Source organism: Seriola aureovittata, chromosome 3 (assembly GCF_021018895.1).
Source record: "Seriola aureovittata isolate HTS-2021-v1 ecotype China chromosome 3, ASM2101889v1, whole genome shotgun sequence".
In the NCBI taxonomy this organism is placed as follows: Eukaryota; Metazoa; Chordata; class Actinopteri; order Carangiformes; family Carangidae; genus Seriola; species Seriola aureovittata.
In genome coordinates, this window is record NC_079366.1 from 6,550,672 (window position 1) to 6,575,541 (window position 24,870).

At 40.1% G+C, this 24,870-nt stretch overlaps 1 protein-coding gene across 3 annotated transcripts; it reads left to right on the top strand.

Annotated features, from left to right (window-relative positions):
• Nucleotides 1-690: 690 nt before the first annotated feature.
• Nucleotides 691-23,400, top strand: chrna6 (cholinergic receptor, nicotinic, alpha 6). Of its 3 annotated transcripts, XM_056372848.1 has the most exons (9): nt 691-975; nt 10,825-10,964; nt 11,967-12,011; nt 14,662-14,771; nt 16,201-16,408; nt 17,416-17,500; nt 17,609-18,027; nt 19,195-19,467; nt 20,801-23,400. In XM_056372848.1, the coding sequence occupies exons 1-9, from the start codon at nt 708-710 to the stop codon at nt 20,924-20,926; spliced, it is 1,674 nt and encodes a 557-aa protein (XP_056228823.1). In that variant the 5' UTR covers nt 691-707; the 3' UTR covers nt 20,927-23,400. The 3 variants fall into 3 exon arrangements, with proteins under 3 accessions (XP_056228823.1, XP_056228821.1, XP_056228822.1); XM_056372846.1 differs by having other exon boundaries at nt 17,416-18,027; XM_056372847.1 differs by having other exon boundaries at nt 17,416-18,027; nt 19,198-19,467.
• The last annotated feature ends 1,470 nt before the right edge of the window (nt 23,401-24,870 follow it).

Here is a 24,870-nt window from a genome sequence, read left to right on the forward strand (position 1 = left end):
CGATCCGGAGGCTGGTAAACAGGCACCTGGGGATCTCATAATGAGGCAGAGGCGATGTTTGGGAGCAGACAAACTTTCCTCAGCGCAGTGCTGCAGTTTAGTGGCTGGAAAACACGCTGCACGGTCTGTCTCTGATCTTAGAATTAGAACTGCAAACACTCTGAAACAAGGCAAAGATTGTATTTTAACTCATCAGGATACAATAATATATGATTAAGAAAGATATATTTATAAAAATTACTATCCCATGGGAGAAAACGTGGTGTTAAATGCTAATAATATGCGAAATATACCTTGACATAAAGTTACTTCAGCACCACGGGCAGCGCTCAGTGAAACTCACTGGCGCTGTCCTTGGTGCTGAAACCAGCCTAGTGTTTACCATCACTTCCTCATGCGTCTATATCAGCTGGAAATCTGCCAGTGGTGCAACTGCAGACTATTGATATAATATAATCCAGTCATAAATCATTATAAACGACTCATATTTCATCTATATTTTACACGATCTTTCGTTTCTACAAATATAAAAAACTACACCAGTGCAACACCTGTCTGTAGTTTCTAGACACCAGTGTCAAACATTCCTCCTGATTTTGTACTCATATTATCATTAGTTCATATGTGTTCTATTCCTGTCAGCCACAGAATGAAATTATCATCCTTAAGAGCAAGTGTTGGGGTGTTTTCCCTCCCCGTGTGTCAGTATGACTGCGCCAGAGGGGAGCTGTGCGCTCATAGGGGAGGGACGAGCGAAGTCAAGTTCGGATCAGATCAGGAAGGAGCGCACCGGCAGAGCGAGACAGGCGGCACCAGGGGAGAGTCGTGCTTTTTCATGCCATTTATTTCTCTCATCGAGTAAACAGAGTTCCTCCAGAAGAAAAGTGAAGAGGATCCCCAAACGACACGGGGGAGACATGCAGCCGGTGGCGAGACGGACTTTGCTGCTTCTTCTCGTGGTTTTGATAACGCAAGGTAAGGGGGATTTATCCCAGACACGGTTTATATGGCCTATCCTTTGCTCCTAGAGATGTATGAGTGATTTTAGATCTTCTAGTTTAAAAGAGACGGTGAGGATACGGTGTGAGTTTTGCGCGTCAGTGTCTTGACAGGTGACAGGGGCTCTGTGATGGTTCAGTCTGACGCTTTTCAGTAAGTTTGTTTTATTCTTTCAGCTGTGAGAAGTCAGCAACAAGGTAATGGAGTTTATGCCCAGTGCGTAAAAGCCAAAGAAGCGCTTCATTGTAGAAAGGTCGTCGATATGAAGTCTCATAACTTTTTTCAGTTTTATTATTTTGGAAATGACGAAACCATTAAAAGAGACACAAACGAGCTATTTAACAAGTTATTTAAATATTTCCTCCCTCGATATGAACGTGAGATATACTTCACCCACGACTCGGTCTCGTGTTAACTAGGCCAATAAAATGAAATGCAGAATTTTGATGAATGCAAATTTTGTTTTGAGGCATGAGTGGTGATTTCAGGAAACCAAAACAGATTAGAATTTGTTTACAGGATGTGTTTCCCCTGAGTTTGTAGGTTATACAGGCCTGTGCCAACATTGTTTTATTCAGACAGAGGGCAGATAGGAGGTTTTTAGTCAGCGGGGATTGGCCGTCTGCAGGGTATTGATAAAAACTAAACCTTTCTCCAGCAATGTGCGTCTTTGGATAAGTCTGATAACCGTATTTCGTTTTACCCCAATTATGGCACGAATAAGAAGTTGTATTAAGTTGTCATTAGTGTGTTTGTTCTTGCATTTCTTTGTGAAAAGATAAAAGTATATTTTCAGAGATTTAGAGAGGACATTTTTGTGAATTGGGGTCATTCTATGGTTATTTTGATGGATCATCTTTAGGGTTCTTTTGGGTTAAGTTAGATATGGGTAGGAGTCAACATTAGGCATGTGGCCTACTGATAAAGGCAAGAAAGATAGCAGCTCTGTGTGTAGTACTTCACAATTAGCCTATATTGATTGGATGGAGAAGGAAGGAAGAAAGGAAGGAAGGAAAGGAGAAGGGGGGCTGGAGAGAGGGAGGAAGGAAGGAAGGAAGGAAGGAAGGAAGGAAGGAAGGAAGGAAGGATGAAAGAAAGACAGAAAGAAGGGAAAGAAGGATTAGTTATTACTGAAATGCACCCAGCAACTTAATCACTGACCGCAGCTGAGGCACAGAGCCTGGATGTGACCCGGAGCCACTCTGTGGAGTAGATGCAGAGACGGTAATTATACCGCGGCATTTCAAAGCATTAACGTAAACATTTGCTCCGAGGGCACAAACAGCAGCTATCTGATTCATGCAAGGTGGCAGATAGGCTCTTTTATGGTTTATCAGCCTCTACACACATTCTTACTCCATGCATGACCCTCTTGGCTGGGAGGTGTCTGTGTATATTCTCTCTCTCTCTCTCTCTCTCTCGCTCTCTCTCTCTCTCTCTCTCTCTCTCTCTCTCGCTCTCTTTCTTTCTATTTTCAGAGTCAGATATGGAGCCAAGTTTGTTCTTAAATCATTTGTGAATGCTTGTGGAACCTTGCAGGGGGTAGGGTGTGTGGGGGTGGGGGTTGGGTGGTAAATTTGCCAGCTGGTGATCTTGCTAAGCTGTGCCTGATATCTCGCAAATTGTACTCTGATGCGAGTTTTTGTGCGACGAAGTTTGGAGTGGTAGTTTACATTTTCAAATATCAGAGTACCTCTCTATGAATCACAGTGAAATTTGCAAATCTTGGTGCAAATTTACTACAAATCATGCAAACACACAGACACACACAGAGACACAGTATCCGACATTCATTTTACTCACTCATTAATCTGAGACCATCTGGAATTGTAGGTAGACACACAAATGTCAGAGTGCAATTACAGATGTTTTACATAATCGCAAATGCACTTAAAAATCTGAGTGCACATCTACACATTCCCAAAATAAGAATCCAAGTCTCCAAAACATTTTCTTCATATGCAACAAATTTGCATGAATAAATAAGTTTCGTAACAAAGGGAATACTTGCCAGATTGCATTTATCAACATAGCGTAACAAGAAATCATTTATAGTGATTGTAATGTTCTTATTTACCAATCTGTAAAATGTATTTCACTTCTTTCCCCCACAATGTCTGCTTATGGCAACTGAAACATCATGTGTAATACCTCTGGTTATTTTTATGTAACTCAGAGTCAGTCTTGGTTAAAAGGCAATGCTTCCTTCAAGAACAAGTATTTAAGAATCCTCAAACTAACAGCTGAAAGGATGCGAGATGTCAGACTCAGTTCACGGTGTCCATATGACTCCTATAACGTCGCACTAATTACACAATCTGACACACACTAGTGAATGATTGTCTTCCTTTAACTTTCACGGGAGCTTCAAAAACAGACTACATTGAAGCATGTACTTCCTGTTCCGGTGCGGCCAGCCTCCCAGCCTCTACAGCTCAGGGTTCACTTTTGTTAAGCTTTCAGTGTGGATGTGCACAGTGGGCCAATAGGAAACATTAAGAAGCACTAAAATGACATGAACACACATACAAACAGTAAACCACATGTACAGGTTGTTACAGTATATATTTTGCTTCTGGTGGTTTCAAAACGTGCTACTGCTAATGTGTTATTTCAGCCTGTGGGTACAGTGTATTCACGTTGCTGTCCCCTGTGTTCAAACAGAGGCTGCTCTCTTAATGTATTTCAATGCATGACTGATGATCCGGTCAGTGAACTGTGGTGATGAGGTGTGTGTGCATATGTGTGTGTGTGTGTATGTGTGTAGCTGTGTGGTAACAAGGCTTATATCACAGTAACATTTATAGAGCAGAACACAGAGCAGAGGGGGCGTGGCTAAATGTAAACTGAGTCACAGATAAATGTGTTGAAGACAACTCACACTGCAGTACTCGCCTAATAAAGTCTGTAGTCATCCGCCTGTTCTCATGAACATGCAACATGTTCACCACACTTCACAGTTTTAACAGAATCCATAAAGTGTGGGAGCATTTCCTTCAGTCAGTCATCCTTCAAAGTCATCAACAAAGTAATAGTTTAACCGGTTTTTGCACAAACACGCCAACACAGCAGGTTTCACTTTTTAACACTTTTCCTAATAACCCATTTATTTCAACATTATATTGTTCTGCCTCAAAGAGGAAACATCAGTGAAGCCTTCATTTCTAACTCTGGATGGTCCAAAGTGACGTTTCCTAAAGCCCTGAGAGAAGTATATGCCTACTTCAGGGTCTCTTTTACACTTAAACAGAACAAAATGTAAATTTTTTAAATGAGAAAACCATTGTTGAGATATTGGACTATATAAGGCTGAATGATTCTCTCACATGGAACATATTCAAATTCATGTAACCCACTTTTTAGGGAGTACGCCTAGAGGGAAAGGATGTGTAATTTCTATTTGATCTGCTCATTTTGAAGGTGAAAAAAGTTCATTTGAAATTGAATGAAAACGTGTGAGCCCACAGATGCGTGTGCAGTCTTGTGTGAATGTCACATGGCTTTTAATAGAGCTATACTGGACCTGTATTAGTGGCTGTATCTGCTGGAAAAAAGAAAGAAAAAAGGGTAAGGCAAATGACAGAAAGCTGTTTGCAGATTTCGACAGAATGAAGTTGTCACAAGCATCAGACACATCTCATCCTATTCCATTTACTGGACACACACACACACACACACACACACACACACATACACACACACACACACACACACACACACACACACACACGCACAAGCATGGTCCCATCCGTGCTCCACTATCCCATCTTCTCTGGCTCTTTGCACCTGTCTCTCTCCTCCCTGTGCCTCTGCCACACTTTCTCACTCACAAATCTCTCAGGTTCTGTTGCTGTCATCATCTTTCTACTTCATCTTACTCAGTTTTATCTCCATCCTTTCTGCTGTCTCTTTCCCCCTCCTTATTTCCTCTCTCCCATTTAATCTCTGTCAGATGAATTCAGCTCTTTTCAGCCGAGCTTTACTGGTACCAAAGGAAAACAAACAGCACCAGCTGAGCAGCTCACAGCAAAGCAATTGCTCCTTTATGCAGTGTTTACTATATAAGCACTGGACATAATAAAGATGGAAAAGTAAAGACACTCTTTTTCTTTCACCCCGTCTTCTTCCCTCTTCCTCTCTGTCTCTCTCACACACTCTCCTCTAAAAGCATTTGCATGCTCAAGGGAGAATGAAGGCTAAATGGCTCTTACAGTATCCTCTCAAACAGCCCATAAAATGGTCTCCTCTTCTGCATCACTCATTATCTGTCCTCCCCACCATCACCCCCCACCTCATTACCCTTCATACTTGCTCTCCATCATCCTCCTGAATGACAGACATCTCCGGACTATTTTTTAACAGTATGCAAGTTAACCTCCAACCCTCATGTCTTGAGTGCATTAAATATCTCACAGTATGTATATTATATTTGAAGTCACTTGCTTTTTATGTAACTTTTGCACGTTTAGTAGAATAATTCTTTAGTCCATCATAAGCTGTAGCTGTCTTATTTTTTGTAATTTTGTTCTACAAAGTCCTTTCAAAAAGATAATCTCAGCAGATAATGAACAAGATGAGACTGAGAGCCTAAAGCCATTCTGAGAAGTGCTTTGAGCTAAACGCTAATATCAGCATGCTAATACGGTCACAGTGACAATGCTAAAACACTGATATTTAGTTCTTTTGATATTTACCACATTCCCCATATTAGTTCAGAGTCTTAACGTTTGCAAACACAGTACATGATGGAAATGTCATTAGTTTTGCTGGTATTAGGTCATAAACCAAAGTACTGAGCAAATTAAAAGAAAATTGACCTGATGATGCGTTAGAAATAATGTCAAGGCTTTTTAAATTCATCCTGTGGGTGACAAGAATGTGTGCACCAAAGTTGCTAAACACCCATCCAATACTTGTTGAGACATTTAATGTCAGCCTCATGGTGGTGCCAGAGAAAAACTTGGGATCACCAAATTCGTTACAATCCATCCTCTGGGTGCCATGAATTTCTGTAACAAATGTTTATGTTGATGTTTATGTTTACTGAACCAACTGTGTTTCATAATGATGTAAATTGGGAAGATTTTACATGCCATTCACAATAACAACACGGTATGCTAAATTAGAAAACATTGTGTCAATAGGCCTTTTTCACAGAAGACATTTTGACAGTAGGTAATGCTCAGGTGTAAATAATAGAATTAAGGATGGTTGTCTTCCATTTAAGAATAGACCAGAGCCATCATTATCTGTGCTTTCCCATCATGACTGCTTTGAAAAAGGTGACTTATCTACCAACTTGTGATTCTTGATTCTGACTTCTTTTAGTGATGCTGACAAGTTCTCAGAAATTAGCCTGGTGAGTACAATGTTATTATAACTCATAGGAAGGTTAGCCAAAACTATGACAAAAAGATTCATAAACCCGGTGACCCTCAGTTGTGTTGGTTGAAACTGTCTCTAGGCAGATTTGCTCGGTTCTTGCTTGCTAGCTAATAAATGATAATTTGGGAGTTGGTCCAGGACATGCTTCCACACAGTGGAGAAGCAGATCATGAACTAGCTGCAGGGCTGTTTTTTTTAAAGCATAACTTGTAATCCCACAAGTTAATGTAGCTACATGATATAGTGAAGTAGTGGTCCATTTCTACTCTCTGCTGTAAGATAGTTGGACATGCTAATGATTGCAGCTTGTACTAGAGTAGATAAGCACACTGCGCAATCCATTCCTTACACTTTTGCTCTTGCGTTGCTCCCACTCCAGCACCATACACATCGCCTCAGCATGTGGATAAAATCCAAAGCTTGAAAGACTCGCCATGGTTAGCTACAGTTGTTGTAATATGATCAGACAATTGCTGTGTGGAGGAAGGGTTCAGCGAACTGTCAATTCACATGGTTCACATACTTGGTTGGTCGCAGTTGCTAATGGATAGCGAGACGAATTTGTGACAGACATTCATTTAAAAGTCAACACAGATTTTAGATAATCTTGTTTTTATTCATGCATCATGACACACGAACAGAGACTTATTTCTCATTGTATAGTCTCACTCTGTGGAAATAATTTTTACCCCCTTTACCTTTGTGTCATGTAATATGTAAATCCTAGCAAAGCACCCAATGAAAAGATGGTGCGGGGGATTGGTAGAGTAATAATTTGAAACATGGAGAGAGAGAGAGAGAGAGAGAGAGAGAGAGAGAGAGAGAGAGAGAGAGAACATTATAAATCCAGATGAAGGTGGATAGAACCTGTGGCTCATAATTGGTTCTTTTATGATTCTCAATGTGAAATGCATCTGACCATGTCAAATGCGTGTATGTGCATGTGTAATTCTGTGTGTGTGTGTGTGTGTGTGTGTGTGTGTGTGTGTGTGTGTGTGTGTTCGAGAGAGTGTGTGAATGCAGGATCCTGTTTTGATCAAAGGGCTGGTTTAGTCAGTGGACATGTATGAGGGAACAGCTCTGCCTTTGTAATTATACCAACATGTAAATGAACCACCGTGGCAGTTTCAGTCCATCTAATTTCTCCACTTATTTTCTTTTATCTTTTAATTAAAACTACCTTTCTTCCTCCCCTTCATTCCTCCCTTTCTTTTATATTCTATTCTATTTTTTGTGCTTGGCCAAAAAAACACTGCTGTCAAAATTGTGTATTGAAATGTTTCCTTTTTTGTCAAACATGGATCAGACGCAAAGTGTTCAGTACCATGCTTCCTTTAAACTCTATTTAGCATAGCATTAGCACATGCTAGGCAGCAACCAGACAGAGGACTATGAAGTCTGGATTCACATAATCTTCTGAGTGACATCTTAAGAAGGCTTTGCTTTCAGTCTCTCTCCTCTCCTCTCCTCTCCTCTCCTCTTCTCTCCTCTCCTCACCTCTCCTTGTCTTGGTGTGTGTGGTTTTTTTTTTCAATTATTATTCTGGTCGTCTCCAGAGGGCTGTCACCAGGAGTTCAGCACCAGCTGGGTTTCTGGTGTCATTGTTGCCTGCATGAGGAGGGTTATCTCTTGCCTTTGAGGGAGGGATCTTGATGTAATAGGGTCAGCAATGTTTCATCATTGGGATTTCATGGCCTTTTCCAAAGAAGTCCATTTTAATTAAGAGATTCTCCTCTCATCTATCCCAAACTCAATTTGTCTGGTTTTATTCAAATGAGGATAGTATTTAAAAAGAGTTTAGGGGAAAAACAATGAAAGCACCTCTGCTGGCATCTTTGAGGTGACACATGTGCTACAAAGGTCTTCTGCACAGTAGATTTCTTTGTCTTACCGTTTCTTCCTATGTCCATTTTCGCATTGCCTCTCCTCCCGTCCATCCTTCCCTGCACCCTTTTCTCCATCCAACATCTTGAGAGCTGCCCAGCAGAGGGGAATGTGGTATTGATCTAGATATTTATAGAGGGGAACAACCAGGGTTTCTGTGTGACAGCTCTCACAGAACTGTGGGGTCTCGAAGCAAGAGGAATGAGTGATTATCTTCACAAATTGCAGGAGTGGTCACCGTAGTGACTCAGTAAGCTTCAAGCGGGAACTTTCAAATTGTCTTTTTGATATGGTCAGTCAGTGTTAACCGAGGTCACTTACACATTGGAACTCCTGTGGCTGCTTCCCAATAAATGCCACCATGTTTAATCAGCTGAATGCTTTAAATTTGAGAAAGTAGGAAATGTTTCGTTTGCAGCTCAGATATGATGTTACCTGAAATAACAGTAACTGTATAAGTTAATATCAGTGAGACAAAATGACAAACAGCAACATCATTTGCTTTGAAGCCCTCCAAGGCAATTTGAATCCAGTGTGCGAATGGCTAACTCCACCGCTAACAATGAAGACCATGGAGACATAGAGAATGTAAACAATGTACTTTAAATGGCTTTAGTGAAAAATATTTACCATAAATACTATAAAAATAGAGTTTGGTTTCATTAAAATTATAAGGATTATGATTTTAAATTAATTTACTTTTGGATTCTGGATCAATTTTTGATGAATTAAGCAACTATGGCAAAGTGTTTCGAATGATAACATAAACCAATAACATTGTTACATTACATTACACTGAATATGTGCTACAAAACCTCTCAGTACTTCATATCCTGTCCTCCGGCTGCAGCCTGCAACTCACCGCAGTAGGTTCAAATGGCTTGCTGTGTGTTGATGAGGTAGATATGCTGATATCGTGCTTTAGGCTTTCTAGCTTCCTTTCTGGATAATCAGTAAATAAGGTCCTTCATATTTTGGTTAAGTATACAGCACAGTCTAGCCAAACACATGTCTAAATTTAGATAAATTATAACACACCGTGTTCTCATACAGGATGAACCAACACAGCTGCAACACCTACCCATCTTTATTTACCATTAGTCAGGAGAAGAGACGAGGACAAGGTTGTCACTGTGATTTATCTCCATTTAGATATTACATTTTATTTTAGCTTAGATGAGATTCTATTCCAGGATGTCTACCACCTGCCCATAATGCTACCTAAACAAGCAGACAGTATGACGCTTGGGCTTTTAAAGTGATAAGCTTTGTTTGCTCATGCTTGATGAACTGCAGCAACGGCCAATTAATTCAACATTTCAGGTCAATCCCAGTGGTTTCTAGTTACAACAAACACTATTTGGATTGTACTGATGCAGGCTATGTTGGACTGAAGCTCTCCTCAGAGCTCACAACCCCCACCATGCATTCAGCCGTAACCTTGAGGCATAGCAGACCTATATTAAAAAAAAAAAAAAAAAAGAGAGAGAAATATTGTTGTTGTGCAGCACATGTAACATAGATAAATGGAACCATGGCAATGATGCATGATGATACTAACGTGGCTCTGCTGGCAGTGTGATAGCATGTTGTGCCAAAAAGCTGGGAGCAGTTGAGAAGAGAAGAAAAAGGTTTGTCAGTTGCTACAGAAAGCGTTTCAGTAATGTTTGAAATTTGTTAGAAAGGTTCATATTGGGCAGGTAATATAGTGGTTGAAATAGTGGTTTAACACATACAGTTGCAGAAGCTTAGGGAACAGTGGTGGTGAATGGTGAGTGACTGGGAGAAAGTCTATCAAGACGTCAGTGAGCCCGAGTGTAGAGGGCAGGTGATGGGTTTGGAAACAGGAGCTAATGACAACGGTCTCATGGGTAACTGAACAAAATTGAAATAATGGCGGGGTGAGATTGAAAGATGTTATGTCACTCAGCTCAGGGTGAAAGGTCAGTGTGAAGCATCTGTGTCTAGTGATGAAGTGATGAGCTTTTTTCTCCCTATGCCATATTCCCTGTGAGAGCAGAAACAGAAAAATGAATCTAAAAGAATAAAATAATAACTATTTATGATATACCCATATCATTCAGAATGGACACGGCTGCTCTGGGTTCCTCAATCACACAGAGAATCACCCTAAAAGTTATCTCATGTCAAAGACTTGTTCAAAGTAGACTCTGATGATCTAAGCAGAGAAGCTATGATCTGAAAAGACTTCTTTATAGACGATTCATCAAATATCATAAATCGTTCATTCTGCAAACTCAAAGGGCTTACTGATGTGACGCTGCATCAAATTCAGAGGAGGTTGAAGTTGATTTTTCTTTCATTTTCTCATTTGTAGCATGACTTGAGTTGATTAGAATTGGCTTGGAGGACTGTGGATGACTTATACACATCGATTTGTGCTGAATTTTCTGCATTTTTGTTGCATATTATCTTTCATTTCTTTTCTAACACAGCTGCTTTCAGTCTCTTCCTCCCAAATCCCTCATTCAGACTCACTCGTCCAGTCACTGATCGCTCTGTCTGCCCCTCCCTTCTTTGTCTCTGCCCCCTCAGATTGCTTCTCATCCAAGGCAGAGGACCGGCTGTTCAGGAAACTGTTCAGAAGATATAACCAGTTCATCAGACCAGTGGAAAATGTCTCTGACCCCGTCACTGTGGAGTTTGAGGTTTCCATCTCACAGCTGGTTAAAGTTGTAAGCTACACCACCCACACACACACACACACACACACACACACACACACACACAGGAAGTGAATTGAAGACTCAATTCAACATAATGTAAAAGGTGTTTAAAGCACCTTTGCACATTCAGTTCTGTATGTCATGAAGTGCATATGAACAAAGGTGAATGTGTCCAAAATCTTTCATCAGTAACATCCTCTCCACAGTATGTGAAAGTCTGTGTGAACTGTGAGACATCTTCCCATGAGAATCTTGATCATATTTCCTACCTTCTGAAACAGAGAAGCTAAAAAGATAAGCTGCGGAACGAGATGAGTGAAAGCGGAAAGTGAATACAGTCTTTATTTAGTCTTTTCAGTTTCACAGATTCCGAAAATGTCTCACGGTTTTGTTATGCACTGCTGTTTTGCTTTGGCGATGTCAAGTTTAACGCAGATGGGGGGTTTGATGGTGGGGGGGTGGGGGGGTGGAGGGAGGTTGCTGCACATCCCCCAGTGAAAAGAGGTTTTCAGCTAAGAACGGAAATCCTCAGATTAAGAGAAAATTGCCTGCAGGAGCCCTTTTCAGACTGGACTGATGTGTAGCTATATCTGCTTGCTCGGCAAGGTGAGATTAATCTAAAGGTGAGTGTGTGGATGTGCGTGCAGGGGCTTGGGTGCACTCAGTGAATGTGTCACTATGTGTGCGTCTCTGCACACATTTGCTGCGTGTATGTGGAATCCTGAGAATCACATGATGGCGAATCAAAACTGAATACGGGTCACAGAGAAATAGAAGAAAGTGACATGTGTGACCTCTCCATCTATTATTAACTTACTCATCGTCAACCTTTTCAATCAGCTTCACCTTTAGAGGACAAAGATTACGGGATGAATTCCATTTCTTTAAAAAGAAATGTGTATTTTTATTCCTCCGTCTTCTTTTAACATAACACAAATCAACTGACCCGACAACACACTCTCTTATACACACATAAACACAGAGCTCCCCTCCTTTTCTGTGTCTCTGCAGGATGAGGTGAATCAGATCATGGAAACAAACTTATGGCTCAGGCATGTAAGTATGCACACACACACACACACACACACACACACACACACATACAAACATACAAGCACAACATATATTAACTATGTCACTGACCCGACCCCATCCTGGGGTCTGCGGAGTGAGTGAATCCTGAGGAGAGGTCATGTGTGTTAGCACATATCTATACATACTAAGCAGACTCTGTGTGCTTTGGCGTCTGTGTGTGTGTGTGTGTGTGTGTGCGCGCGTGTGTTTGTGTGTGTGTGTGTGTGTGTGTGTGTGTGTGTGCGTGCATGTGTGTGTGTGTGCGCGTGTGTGTGTGTGTGAATGTCGACATCCCTGAAATGTTAAACACAGTGAGCATAAAGGAGAGGGGGAAACAAGTGAAGAAGGAAACAAGGTAATCTCAGATAGACACTTGGATGCAAGCAGCTGGTGATTAATGTTAGAATTATGGTTAGTCACGTTCTGCCTCTCAGCAGATCTATAGCCCTATAGACCCTGAACTCCTGACCTCACACAGACAGCTATCCTCCAAAATAACCTGTTTTCTCTTTGTCTTCAAAACTGTGGCGTCTCTTTTTCTTCTCCTTTGAACCCATTCTCAATCTATATTTCTCTTATCGAAAAAAAAAACAACTAACTATAAACATTATGGACCGCAATGATTTAAATCAGAGACTAATTGCACCACATGGTAGAGCCGCAGTTGGATGCTGATGTGATTCAGTGGTGGATAAGATCATTCTGTGATCTCTGAGCTCTCCAATTAAAATGCATTAAATGGCCTGTACAGGCTGATCTCATTTGTTGTTTGTAATGGCTTAGCTGTTTATTTATAACAAGGCATCACTAATGAGAAGATGTGTCAACACCACAGTCACTCATAAAGACTTTGAATTGCAGCCAGTGGGTTTACAGTGGAAGCCATTTGAGATGAATTTATTGCATCTGTTCTGCAGAGACACTGCAGGGGATTCCTTCTGTAACAGTGCACAGTGTTTCTAAATGTGTTCACTTTGTGCTCCTTAAAACCCAGCTCCTTTGTCGACTTTTATTTAAGGGATAAGAGAACTTCATTTTAACTAGCAAAATACGATACAGCTGCACACACTCTTTGTATTTCATGTTGTCCTCTCTCTGTTGCAAAATGGACTGTATGAAAATGAATGGGGTGAGTAGGGGGGCAAAACCTCATGCTTTCAGAAAGGCTGTATCAAAGAGGGGTTGCAATGCTATTGATGAGACAGCAATTAATTAATGACTAGAAAAAGTATGCATCCTAAGTAGTTGGTAAAATATATATATTTATTAATTTATCAATTTACTAATTTCGTAGTGTTTTTATTTTAGGATGACATCTGCATGTCAGTCAACCTCTCAGGTAGAGTCAACAATTATGATTGACAAAACAAAAACAACAAAAGCAGTCAGACTCTCTCCTCTGTATCACAAAATTATTTCAGAGTACTGGTGCAATTTGTTCCACTATTTATAAATGGGAAAGGCAAAATATAGGGTTGAAGATAGTGTACCGTAATTTAATATATGCCTAAGGGAACTATGATAACGGAACAATGCATGCATGAAAAGAAGTGAAATTAGTCGAATTTAATGTGACAAAATTTGCATTGTGGTTATTCCAGCCACTCTCTAGTTACTAAAACAATTTTGATACTCACTAAATGAAAAATTAATAAATTGAATAAAGTCACATAAAAGTATTTACCCTACTTTCCCAACATTCTTTGTAAAGTCTCTGAATCTGTACTAAGAAATGTTTAAGATGTTCATTCATTTCATGGTGACTGTTCAGCTGGCTGTTAGGCACTCTGTTGAAACACTCTGATGTTTTGGTCATTGCTGGAATGTTATGTTTATAGAAAATGTATATACATATACATATACAAATACACACACACACACATATATATATATATATATATATATATGTGTGTGTATATATTTATGATAATAAGATGGACACTTTGACCTATCAGGAATAACATCTCCAGCCAATAATAATGTAAACTGCCAGGATGGATAAATGGAAAACCAGTGCAGCATGAAGTGGTTAATTAAACAGCTCCCAGGTCGTAACTGGGTATTAATCCGCCCAGCTAATGAATGAATTCATCTTGAATGACATGCAAATAGCCAAGACTAATGGATCCACCGCTCATGAAATGTTACCCGCAGGTATTTTGACAGAATAGCAAATGAACGCACTCATCCCTCATCGCTTTCATTGAGCTATTTACTCATAAACTCCCCTTCTCGCTTAGCTGCTCCTTATACAGATGTGACTATTGTGAAAGTGTTATTGTTTGCTTACAAAACTGCTACATTGTGCCTCTATTCCCAGAGGGAATTGCATTAAAAAAAATACAAGTTTTCTCAATTTTTAGTGCACAGGCAATGAAAGTACTCCAATGCTCTGTGAAACTGGTGTTTCTGTCTATAAATCTTGGATTTCTTCCTACAAAACCTTTATTTGGCTCCACTATAAAACATCAAAGGAAGCTGTGCCCGCAGTATAAATATATATATTCAAAACATTCCCATGAAGGGGGATCTCTCTAGTGACTTATACAGCGCGCAGTGTACAATGCAAAACACAAAACAGATGGTTGACTCCCCAGTATGTTCAAAATGCTTTTCCCCTCTTCTCTTTAAGATCTGGAACGACTACAAGCTGCGATGGACGCCGGCTGAGTTTGATGGGATTGAGTTCATTAGAGTTCCATCAAATAAGATTTGGAGACCTGACATTGTGCTCTACAACAAGTGAGGCTGTCAACATTATCTTAAGCTCAAACAGCATCATCATTACCACGGTCATTATTAGTCACTAGAAAGAAAAACAGCATTGGCAGTTTGTTCAAACACCTACACGGAGCTATGTTTATGTTTTCATGACAAATTGTGGCAATACAAATAATGAATAATAACTGTCGGCAACAAAAGCCAAAATAAAATAATGCTTTAGTGCCTCAAATCCCCTTAAGAAGCTGTTAGGGTGGGAGAACGTGTTTTGTATTTTGTATCCTTCCGACTGTCAACACAGGTTTCTTTTAACCCAGACCAAGATCTCTCTCTAACCTTAAAGCTGCAGTCAATATCTTAATATTAGCAACGGGTGAAATGACACTACATGCGATGTAAAAGGCATCGCTCACAGTGATTCTCCCAAAGAGAATTATCACCCAACTCTGCAGTTCCCCTCAGCTGTGTGGAGTGATTTAGCTTCTTTCAGCTCACTCTTTTGGTTTTACAGGCTGCAACTTCACAGTTTTCAATGCTCTCACAGTTCTTATCAACCTTGAAAGCAGGTACTTGCTTTCAGAAAAAAAAAAAATCTGAACACTATCTGCCAAGCACCAAACAGCTGATGGGCAAAGTTTGCAACGAGCCTGTGAACACAGTGGAGCACTTAGCAGCTAAAAAGCCAGACAATTTCCTCAGGCTTTGGTGGAAACCAAACTAGAAGATTGAACAATAAGATTTTCGTAATGGACAAAATGCAATACTGCTTTAACCATGTACTTTATAATTGCCTTCACTTAACTGCACCTCACCCATAGTGATGCAGAATCAGCAAATGCTGACGTGAATCATTTTTTTAATGATCATATACGTTTGGAAGGCAATGACAAACAACCTCCTGTCGTTCCTGTAGAAGAACTTGTTATATTATCAGCACCGTAAATATTGATTTAATGTCCAGATAAAGTCCTTTTGTCTTTTATACCTCTGGATGCGACTGTGTGACAGACTAATAACATTTAAATTTGCTAACGTGATTGTCTATTGCTCATTGTCTCGGTTTTAATTCATTTAATTGTGGTCTCATTTCTCTTTCTACTTACAATAGTGATGCATGATGTTAATCTGAGGCAGTTTTGTATTTCACAGTAATGTGTAATGCAGTTTCATTGTGCTCTGTTTTTAAATTCTAATGCCCCCTTTTGTACCTCCGTAACCTCACCTCTTTATCTTCTCCCCTCTCTTGTGTTCCTCGCTTTCATTTTCTCCTCGCCTCCCCTCTCATTGTGTGATGTCTCTGCCTCCCTCTAACCTTTGTGTCCTATTCAACACCCACATATGCTTTTGTGTCATATCTTTTCATATCTTCTCTGCCATGGGAATATGTCTGCTTGATTACACACACACACACACACACACACACATGCACACACACGCACATCATATACAGTGCTGTGGGTGATTTCCTTGTGGAGGACAAAACCAAGGCTCTGCTGAAGTTTGATGGGACCATCACCTGGGTTCCTCCAGCTATTTTCAAATCCTCCTGCCCCATGGACATCACCTACTTCCCCTTTGACTATCAAAACTGCTCCATGAAGTTTGGCTCCTGGACTTATGACAAAGCCAAGATTGACCTGGTACTTATTGGGTCCAAGGTCAGTATAAGTGTTAGAGTGGCTGTGTCCAAATGTGGTGGAACCATCAACTATTCATCTACTGTACTTCATCGTTTCTCTGTCTGTCCTGCCTGTGTGTATTCGGGGCTCATTATCTTTGGTTTTTGTTACAGGGGATTTTGTCAAAGTCTGAGAAAAAAAACCTAATGATGTCATGGTGATGTCATCAACGTTACCTTGTCAAATTTCCCAAAAAACTGTGTCATAAAATGGGGGCATGGAGTTTGAACAAAGTGGGATTTAGGAGGCAGGGTGAGTTCAATGACAAATGCTAATGAGTTGCATTATGGGAGGTGTAGGATCCAGCGTTTTTGAAGCTTGACTCATACTAAGTACTAAAAGTCATTGTATCTCAGTCTCTGCTGGTCTCGGCTAATTATTCTTTTTTAAAATCTGTCTCTTGAAAGTGCCTCAGTTTAATGAACTGAATATTAAATCACTAAAGTATCCCTTAGCATCTTTTACCAGTGTGTCTTTTGAATGTAAATCCAGCAGAAAAGCATCCAAATGATTCAATTTTGAAAGTAACATTTGGAGCGCAACATTCTGTAGTTTAACCATTTTGTTTTTTCATTTACCGCGAGGGACTCTGGCGGATAATCAGTGGAGGCATTTGCTTTTTTTTTTTAACCTATTTTCCTCTTCGCTACTCTGAGATTTTCTGAGCTGTAAAGAGCTGTAACAAGATGGCCTTATTCACTGTAAACTACAGTGATCAGTGTCTCCCCGCAGCGACAAGCGTTGGTGCATGTGGACATTAAATCCAGGTGAAAATTGGTTTTAAGTTGATTTGTACCTTCTTAAAAGTTAAAATTTTATCAGAGAAAAAAAACTGTAAAAACCAAAATCATGAGCCTTATATGTATCATATTGACTGATAGGCCCATAGTCACTTTAAATGAATGGTAAGTTGACCCTCAGTGTTGTTCAAGTGTTATAACATCATGATATGTGATTTGATTTTAAGATCTTTTCCCATCCCCTAGGTGAACCTGAAGGACTTCTGGGAGAGCGGCGAGTGGGAAATCATCGACGCTCCGGGCTACAAGCATGATATCAAGTACAACTGCTGTGAGGAGATCTACCCAGACATCACATACTCCTTTTACATCCGGCGCCTGCCACTTTTCTACACCATCAACCTCATCATCCCCTGCCTCCTCATCTCTTTCCTCACAGTGCTGGTTTTCTATCTCCCGTCTGACTGTGGAGAGAAGGTCACGCTCTGTATCTCCGTCCTGCTCTCCCTCACTGTGTTCCTGCTCGTTATCACCGAGACCATTCCCTCCACGTCGCTGGTCATCCCGCTCATTGGAGAGTACCTGCTCTTCACAATGATCTTCGTCACACTCAGCATCGTCATCACCGTGTTTGTGCTGAATGTACACTACCGCACGCCAATGACCCACACTATGCCGGGCTGGGTGCGCTCCGTGTTTCTCAAAGTGCTGCCGAGGATTATGCTGATGCGTAGACCGATTGATGAAGACAGCAAGGCTGGGGGGTTGGACAGCAGTGGGGAGGCAGGAGGAGCTGGAGGGGGAGGAGGAGGCGGAGGAGGGAAAGGAGGGAAGAAAAGGAAGAATAGCTTGATGCAGGTAGGTGGACCCTACCCCCTATACTCTTGTCCCCTTGAGCAAGACTCAGACCTAAGTGTCAACTCTGAATAAACCACAGAGCCCTAGCATACAAGGCTACACCACCTGAAGCTCAACTAGAAATCTGGAGCAAGTAAAAATTCTAAAAGAAATTCTGTGAGGAGACAAACCCTCAGAGTCCTGCAGTGTCCCTAAGGCTCTGTGCACACGGTCATGTACGTGACTGTGTGGCAAAGTGTTGTTTGGGTTCATCAACATGTGACAAAATCTGAACAAAAGGCTGTAACCTTTTAACCTTTGTTAAAAGGTTACAGTGGAAAAGGTCAAAGGTCAAAGTTGAAAGTGACTGAACTTCACGCACACTGGCGAAGCACAACACCTAAGCTTGAAAACAAACAACGGCTCATGATGGCACCAAGCAATTCTAAGGCTGAGCTCAACTCCTTTGTCGAAAATTAAGTTTTTCTCTCAAAATTGTTTGTTACTAATTTGAAGAAAAAAAAAAGAAATATCCATTGATACAGCTAAATATTATCATTAAAAAAACAAACCATGCCTCAATCAATATCAGGAAAGAGGCAGCCAGGATTTATAGAACACTATAGTTTTGGCTTAATTTCCTGTTTAAGAAAATCAATATGTATTTCTTTGATTAGTCGAGTTTAGCCTCAGTGATACATGGGTATCGCTCAATGTAAAATCTAATCAGTTAATTGTGTTTAGCTGTGGGAGTCATTGATTTTTCTAGATCTCAGGCAGTTCTAACATAGAGGAGTGCCAAGGATAAGCAACTGAGCCATTTCTCACAGTAATGCTCAAACCCTTGGATTACCTGACCAACAAAACGAGTGTTCCACACCATTTCATAGCTTACTTGTCTGACCGTAAAACAGACTATTTAATACTGTAAAGCCTTGGGATCTAGCTGCTTGCTTCCTGCAGGTACAGCCAGGTGAATCCACTAAAAAACTTTTCTCCTCTAGTAACAAGTTTATGGTAAGCACTGAGGAAGCGCTGTCTTGAAACAAGTCTTGCTAAGATTCTACAAATGTACCCAAGACATCCCACCCCTGGCTGGAAAATAAAAAAAATACATATCAGACAATGTCTGCTTTGAGGTGAAGCAGAATGTGAAACGTCATCTGAACTCTGGCTGTGGTCCCCCAGCAGGTCGGAGGAGGCTCCCTCAACTGTCTGGAGTTTGGGGACAGCAAGCTCTCCTCCGTGGAGGGCTGCACTGGGAAAAAATGCCCTTGCCCCTGCCAGCATGGAAAGGAGACCCCAGAAACACCAGATACGGGGAAGATGACATGCCAGCTGAGTCCACAGAGCATCAATACAGTGGTGGCCTTTTCTGTGGTTTCACCTGAGATTAAACAGGCCATCGAGAGCGTCAAGTACATCGCCGAGAACATGAGGAGCCGCAACAAGGCCAAAGAGGTGAGTCTTTCTTATTTTCACTGTAACTGGAGCAGCTGCTATATTCACATGTCCTCAAAAAAAAAACACACACACATGCACAGACACAGAGGAAAACAGATAAAAGCCTGAAACCTGCTCACACTAGGCAGAATGCAAATAGCCTGCAGCACAGTCCAGCTATACACAGGTTTTAGTCCAGGTGGTTTCTGGAGGGGACACAAATTCAGGTCATATCAGAGGGATGGGACAAATGACATATGGCCATTGAGGTTGGAAGACTTAATCTAGACCAGCTGTGACATGTCAATATGTCCTCTGTGAAAATGGCCTATTAGTCAGATTTGAAACCAACCCCCTGGTTAGCCAAATGGATTTGGAAGAGAGAACACACAGTAAAATTATTACCATTATGTTGTGTTTTCCTTGGTCAATTTTGATCTAACTGATAAAATGATTATTCATTATTATTATAAATACATTATGAAAATAAATCCTAACTTGTGATAAAAACCAAAATTATCCTTGAAAGATAAAACACACAACAATGCAAGACCAGACAGAGGCAGTCGTTTTACTTTAAGTCTAATTTGACTATTTCGAACTATTTTAGGAAATAGTGTCGGAGAAAACTTTGGAATCAAACCTCATAGGAAATATGATATTCCAGTGTTTCTAAACTTTGCATAAATCTCCAGTCACTAACAGAAAGCACACACACAGAAAGTGTGTTCGACGCATAATGTATTCATGCAAAAACACTGGAAGCCGTGTTGGCCTGGGAGAGCCCTGCTGTGATTCCTGGCAGCAAATCCTAACCTGCTCCATAAGTTAACAATAGTGTAAGTTAGAACCAAATCATTTTAGATTTGAGTGGAGAGCTCTCCCTTGTCTCTCCATCAGTTATAAATACAGTGGGTGAAATCTCCCAAAGGAGGGAAGCAGCCTTTGATATGCAAAACTCATGGCTCAATCAGCTTTGTCAAAACGCCTGTCACTTCTTTTGACGCTGTGGCTTGAATGTGATTATCATAATAATTTCCTCCTGTGTAAATTATGTATCAATTTTCTTTTGCCGTACAAGAAATGTTCAGCTCTTTTCTCTCTTCCTCTTTTTTTCTGTCTTTCCCTCTGTCTATCTTTGCTGCATAATCCTCATCTCACCCCATGGACTCCCACAACCTCCCGCCTTCTGAGATTCTGAATCGTTTTTCTCTCGCTGTTTCACTGTCTCACCTTTCCTCACCTGCTTTTCAAAAGAACCTCTCTTCAATTTTCCTCTTTCGTTTGGCACAACTGACACTTTCCTCTGTCTTCTCACACTGTTTTGTTTTTTCCCCTCCCTCGCTCACAGGTGGAGGATGACTGGAAGTACGTTGCCATGGTGATTGATAGAATCTTCCTTTGGGTGTTTGTGACCGTGTGCGTCCTGGGAACCGTGGGCCTCTTCCTCCAGCCACTTTTTGGCTTCGTCTCATAACCGCTGACCAATCAGGGTTTGCTGCCACCCTGTGTCGACCAATCCCGACCAAACAAGTGACTAACTCTCAGTTCTCAGTTGACAAATCAGAAAACAAAGTTTTGAGTCCTAAAGGACTATTTGGTGTGCTCGATTTGCTTCTTGCCTTTCGCAGAAAGCAATAACTACAGAAGCAGGGAAGTTGAGTTAAGTTTTTTTTTTTAAATGGTTTGAAGGCTGGTCATTAAGCTGTGTGTGAGGGACACAAAGGTTATAAGCCTTCATTTTATTTCTTTTAAGGCGACTTATTTTACTGAAATAGAAACATTGCCATAGAAACTAAAAATGCAGGCACTGCACTCTGCCTTATCTTCACAGAAAGCGAGGAGATAATACAATATAGAAAATCTGTTCTTTTACTGCTCGTCAATTAGTTTTAGACAATTTACTTTGTTTCGATATTATTATATTCTCTATGGTTAGTTTGCAGGTATCAAATGTATGTATTAATGTCACATTTGATGAGTCTGTCCATTTATATTGAAATCAATCAAATTAATAAAGTAGCTATTTCATACATTTATATATTTGATTTAAATGTAGCTTAACCACCTAATTCCATACAATATCATTTCAGTCAAAAGGTGAGCTGGTGGTTACTACTCTGCTAAGATAACAGCGTTAGCGTTAGCAGGAGGTTAGCTGGGATTTTTCATTCCACCCCTGACTAGATTTCACTGCTGGCTCATTTAAATACACAGAACAACTTATCAAAATGTCAGTTCATCACAATAGGTAATTACAAGTAACAATTACAAAAATAAATCTGTAAATTTAGTTTTGGTTTTATCTCAAGCTGGTCATTGCTACATCAGCAGCTAGCTTCACTTGATGAAGCTCTTAGCTGTGTAGTTGGAAGAGAGTGCAGTAAGTACGACAGCATGTTGTACAGTCCAGAGATTAAATGAAACAGAGTGCAGTCACTGCAGCCTGTCCTGCAATAGAGAGCACGTTTCTGCGGCTTTGTTTCTATATTATAAGACAAATCAGCATGCAGTCAAGTTAAGTAACAATTACTTTGTAAACACAAAAAAAAAGCACAGCTCCGTTGAAAGGAAACTACAGCGGTGGCAGTTCACTCCTCTCTGTCCTGCTGTTATTACAGACGTATCTGAGCAAACTGAAAACCTGTCAGTTCACTCACGGGCTCTTTTGTCGAGCTGTAACGTTTAGCACACAAACTATTGGCTTATGGGAAATAGCGTTGGTTAAAAATATAAATATTGAATAAACAACATTAGATTGTTTTTTTTTTTAAACTTCCACACTCTTCTAAATACATGATGCGAGTCGGCGTACTAATATCCACATCTATTGTTAAGAAAGGTCATGTTTGAAAAACTGGATTTTTAGTGCAGTTACAAACGTCGGTGGGATTTTGAACGAGATTTTCTTACTTAGTTACGTAGTTCCTGCGTTTTTTTGTTTTTAGGTCAATTTTGTAGCTAGTGCAAATTTTACATGCTGTCTCTACAAATATTATTTCTAAGTCATTTTTATATGATAAAAAAAGATGTCAAAAAGTCACATTCAGGTCTTAACATGATTTGGACCAAATATTGCATTTCAGCCTCGCAGGGCGGTGTCCATTCCTGCTTGATTTGAAAGAGATACAGTATATTAGAACAAGGCTGGGATCAAAACTTGGCACATCCAGTAGTCCTTCAGGACTGGAACACGAGCATCCAACAGAAGTTATTGAACATGTCTACTGGGTGTGGAAAACACCCAGTAGACATGATATGAACTCTCTACCACACTGAACTATACCCTACAGCAGCTAGTTTAGTCTCCCCCCATTGAGTTGACTGATGACTGTCATACCCACTCCCCAGTCTGATTCATCAAGCTGCTCACTGTCAGAGCCAATCGCGCTCATTGCTTCTTTGTGTCATTTCCAATTAGAGTTCAGATTTCTGGCGCACTTGGCAACGCTTTTAACAAATAAGAGCAGGCTGTTCTTCTTTTTGTAATTAGAAAACCATGTGTTTATAAATGTTCTCTCTGATTAATGTTCCACAAGGTAATTGGTTGGCCTGGTAAATATAGGATTAAATGGTACTTGATTAGTTGCTCCTGAAATAGCATTACATTTATTAATTCATGAGAGGATTCTATCATCCAATTCCATGGCTATTAATCTAATCTTTTTTTCTTGTCACTTTTGATTAAGTTTACTATTAAGAGCAAACATGCACTGCAAGAAACATGCATGACATACATTTTGATTGCTTTGACCACAAATACGTTGTCCTCAGATTACAGCACTACATGGATACTGCTTAATTTATTTAATTTCAATTATCCCTTCCCTCTCTGGTTATATCTGTTATGTTTTAATGCATCCGAAATGCAAAACTTGTGACGGGAGCAAATATGTTTGTACAAATGATCTTTGCTGAACTGAAAATAAATGCAATATTTCTTCAAATACAGTGGATAGCATTTGCTGGTAGAGGTTTTAAAATTTTCTGATTAAAATAATAATAACTTGGTTGTGAAGGACATTACACTTACACATTTTATGTGCACACACACACACACACACACACACACACACACTGACAAAGGAGGATTGCTTTGATTTTTTTGTTGCCATTACTCACAAAAACACCTCAGGTATAATTAAGCCTCCCGTAGCAACATCTAATTAAAATCCTGACATTTTAGTGCTATTCAGACATAATTTTAGTGTTGAGATAAAATGCATCATTATGCATGACACCACATAATCACATTTATCTATCAGAGGGCTGATCATCCAGCTGTAGTGTTCATGCATAAAAGATAACTTGTAACGAGTCAGTATATCTTAGATATGCATATTTTCTAATAGAAGACCTTTTTTTTTTTACAATTGCCCCACTGCCTCATGTTATAGTGTCCACAGGCTCTCTTTGCTTTTTGTGCTTTTCTTTTAAAAATCATACAGCATGCAAACATTTTTGCGGTGTAGAAGACATCAACATATTTTCTGTGTACTTTTGGTATAAGGTCTAAAGCCCGTGGTTTACTATAGGTCCTTTAGTTTCCATTAAGGAGTTGTTAGAACATTGCAATGATATTTTAGACAATAGTGTCCTTCCTACTTTGTGTCAACAGTTTGAGGAAGGTGCTTTCTAGTTTTAACATGACAATCCCCTAAAGCTAAATCCATAAAGAAATGGTTTTCTCAGTTAAAGAACCTGAATTGTCCCAGATTCAAAGAAGAGGAACACATTTGTAAAATGGGCTAAGACCCAAATATAAAGCCTCTGTTCTTGACAATGATATACCTACCCATTATTAATAGTTACATTATTTATTCAGTGTAATGCATGAAAAGCAAATTAATAACTTTAAATATTCTGATATGAAATAATATCAATAAATAGCTGCTATTTGTAACTCCTTATTCTGACCCTGCCATTGTCAGGCAGGCGTTATCGCCCAATATTAATGCCTGATCTCACTAATGCCCCGGCTGAATGGGAGCAAATCCCTGCAGCCAGGTTCCATAATCTTGTGAGAAGCCATCCCAAATGAGTTGAGGGTTGTGTAGCAGCAGATTAATGCCCATAGCTTTGGAATGAGATGTTAAATAATCACATATACAGTAGGTGTTATGTTTGGGTTTCCACATACTTCAGGCCAGTCAGATTATTTGCAACTGTAAATTTATATCATACTAATATAAACATTGACGTTAAAGTGTAAAAATCTAAATGTTAACTACTAGAAATCAAATGCACACAGTACGGTATACGCCCATCCACCACCCCGACCTTCACACACTTTATGAACGTCTCATTGAACTGCGGCATTGGTTCTGAATGTTGAAGATAAATCTCTAACACAGAATAGTTGTATGTGAACATAATTCATGGGAGACAAGACATGCACGCACACAAAGAAACACACATGGA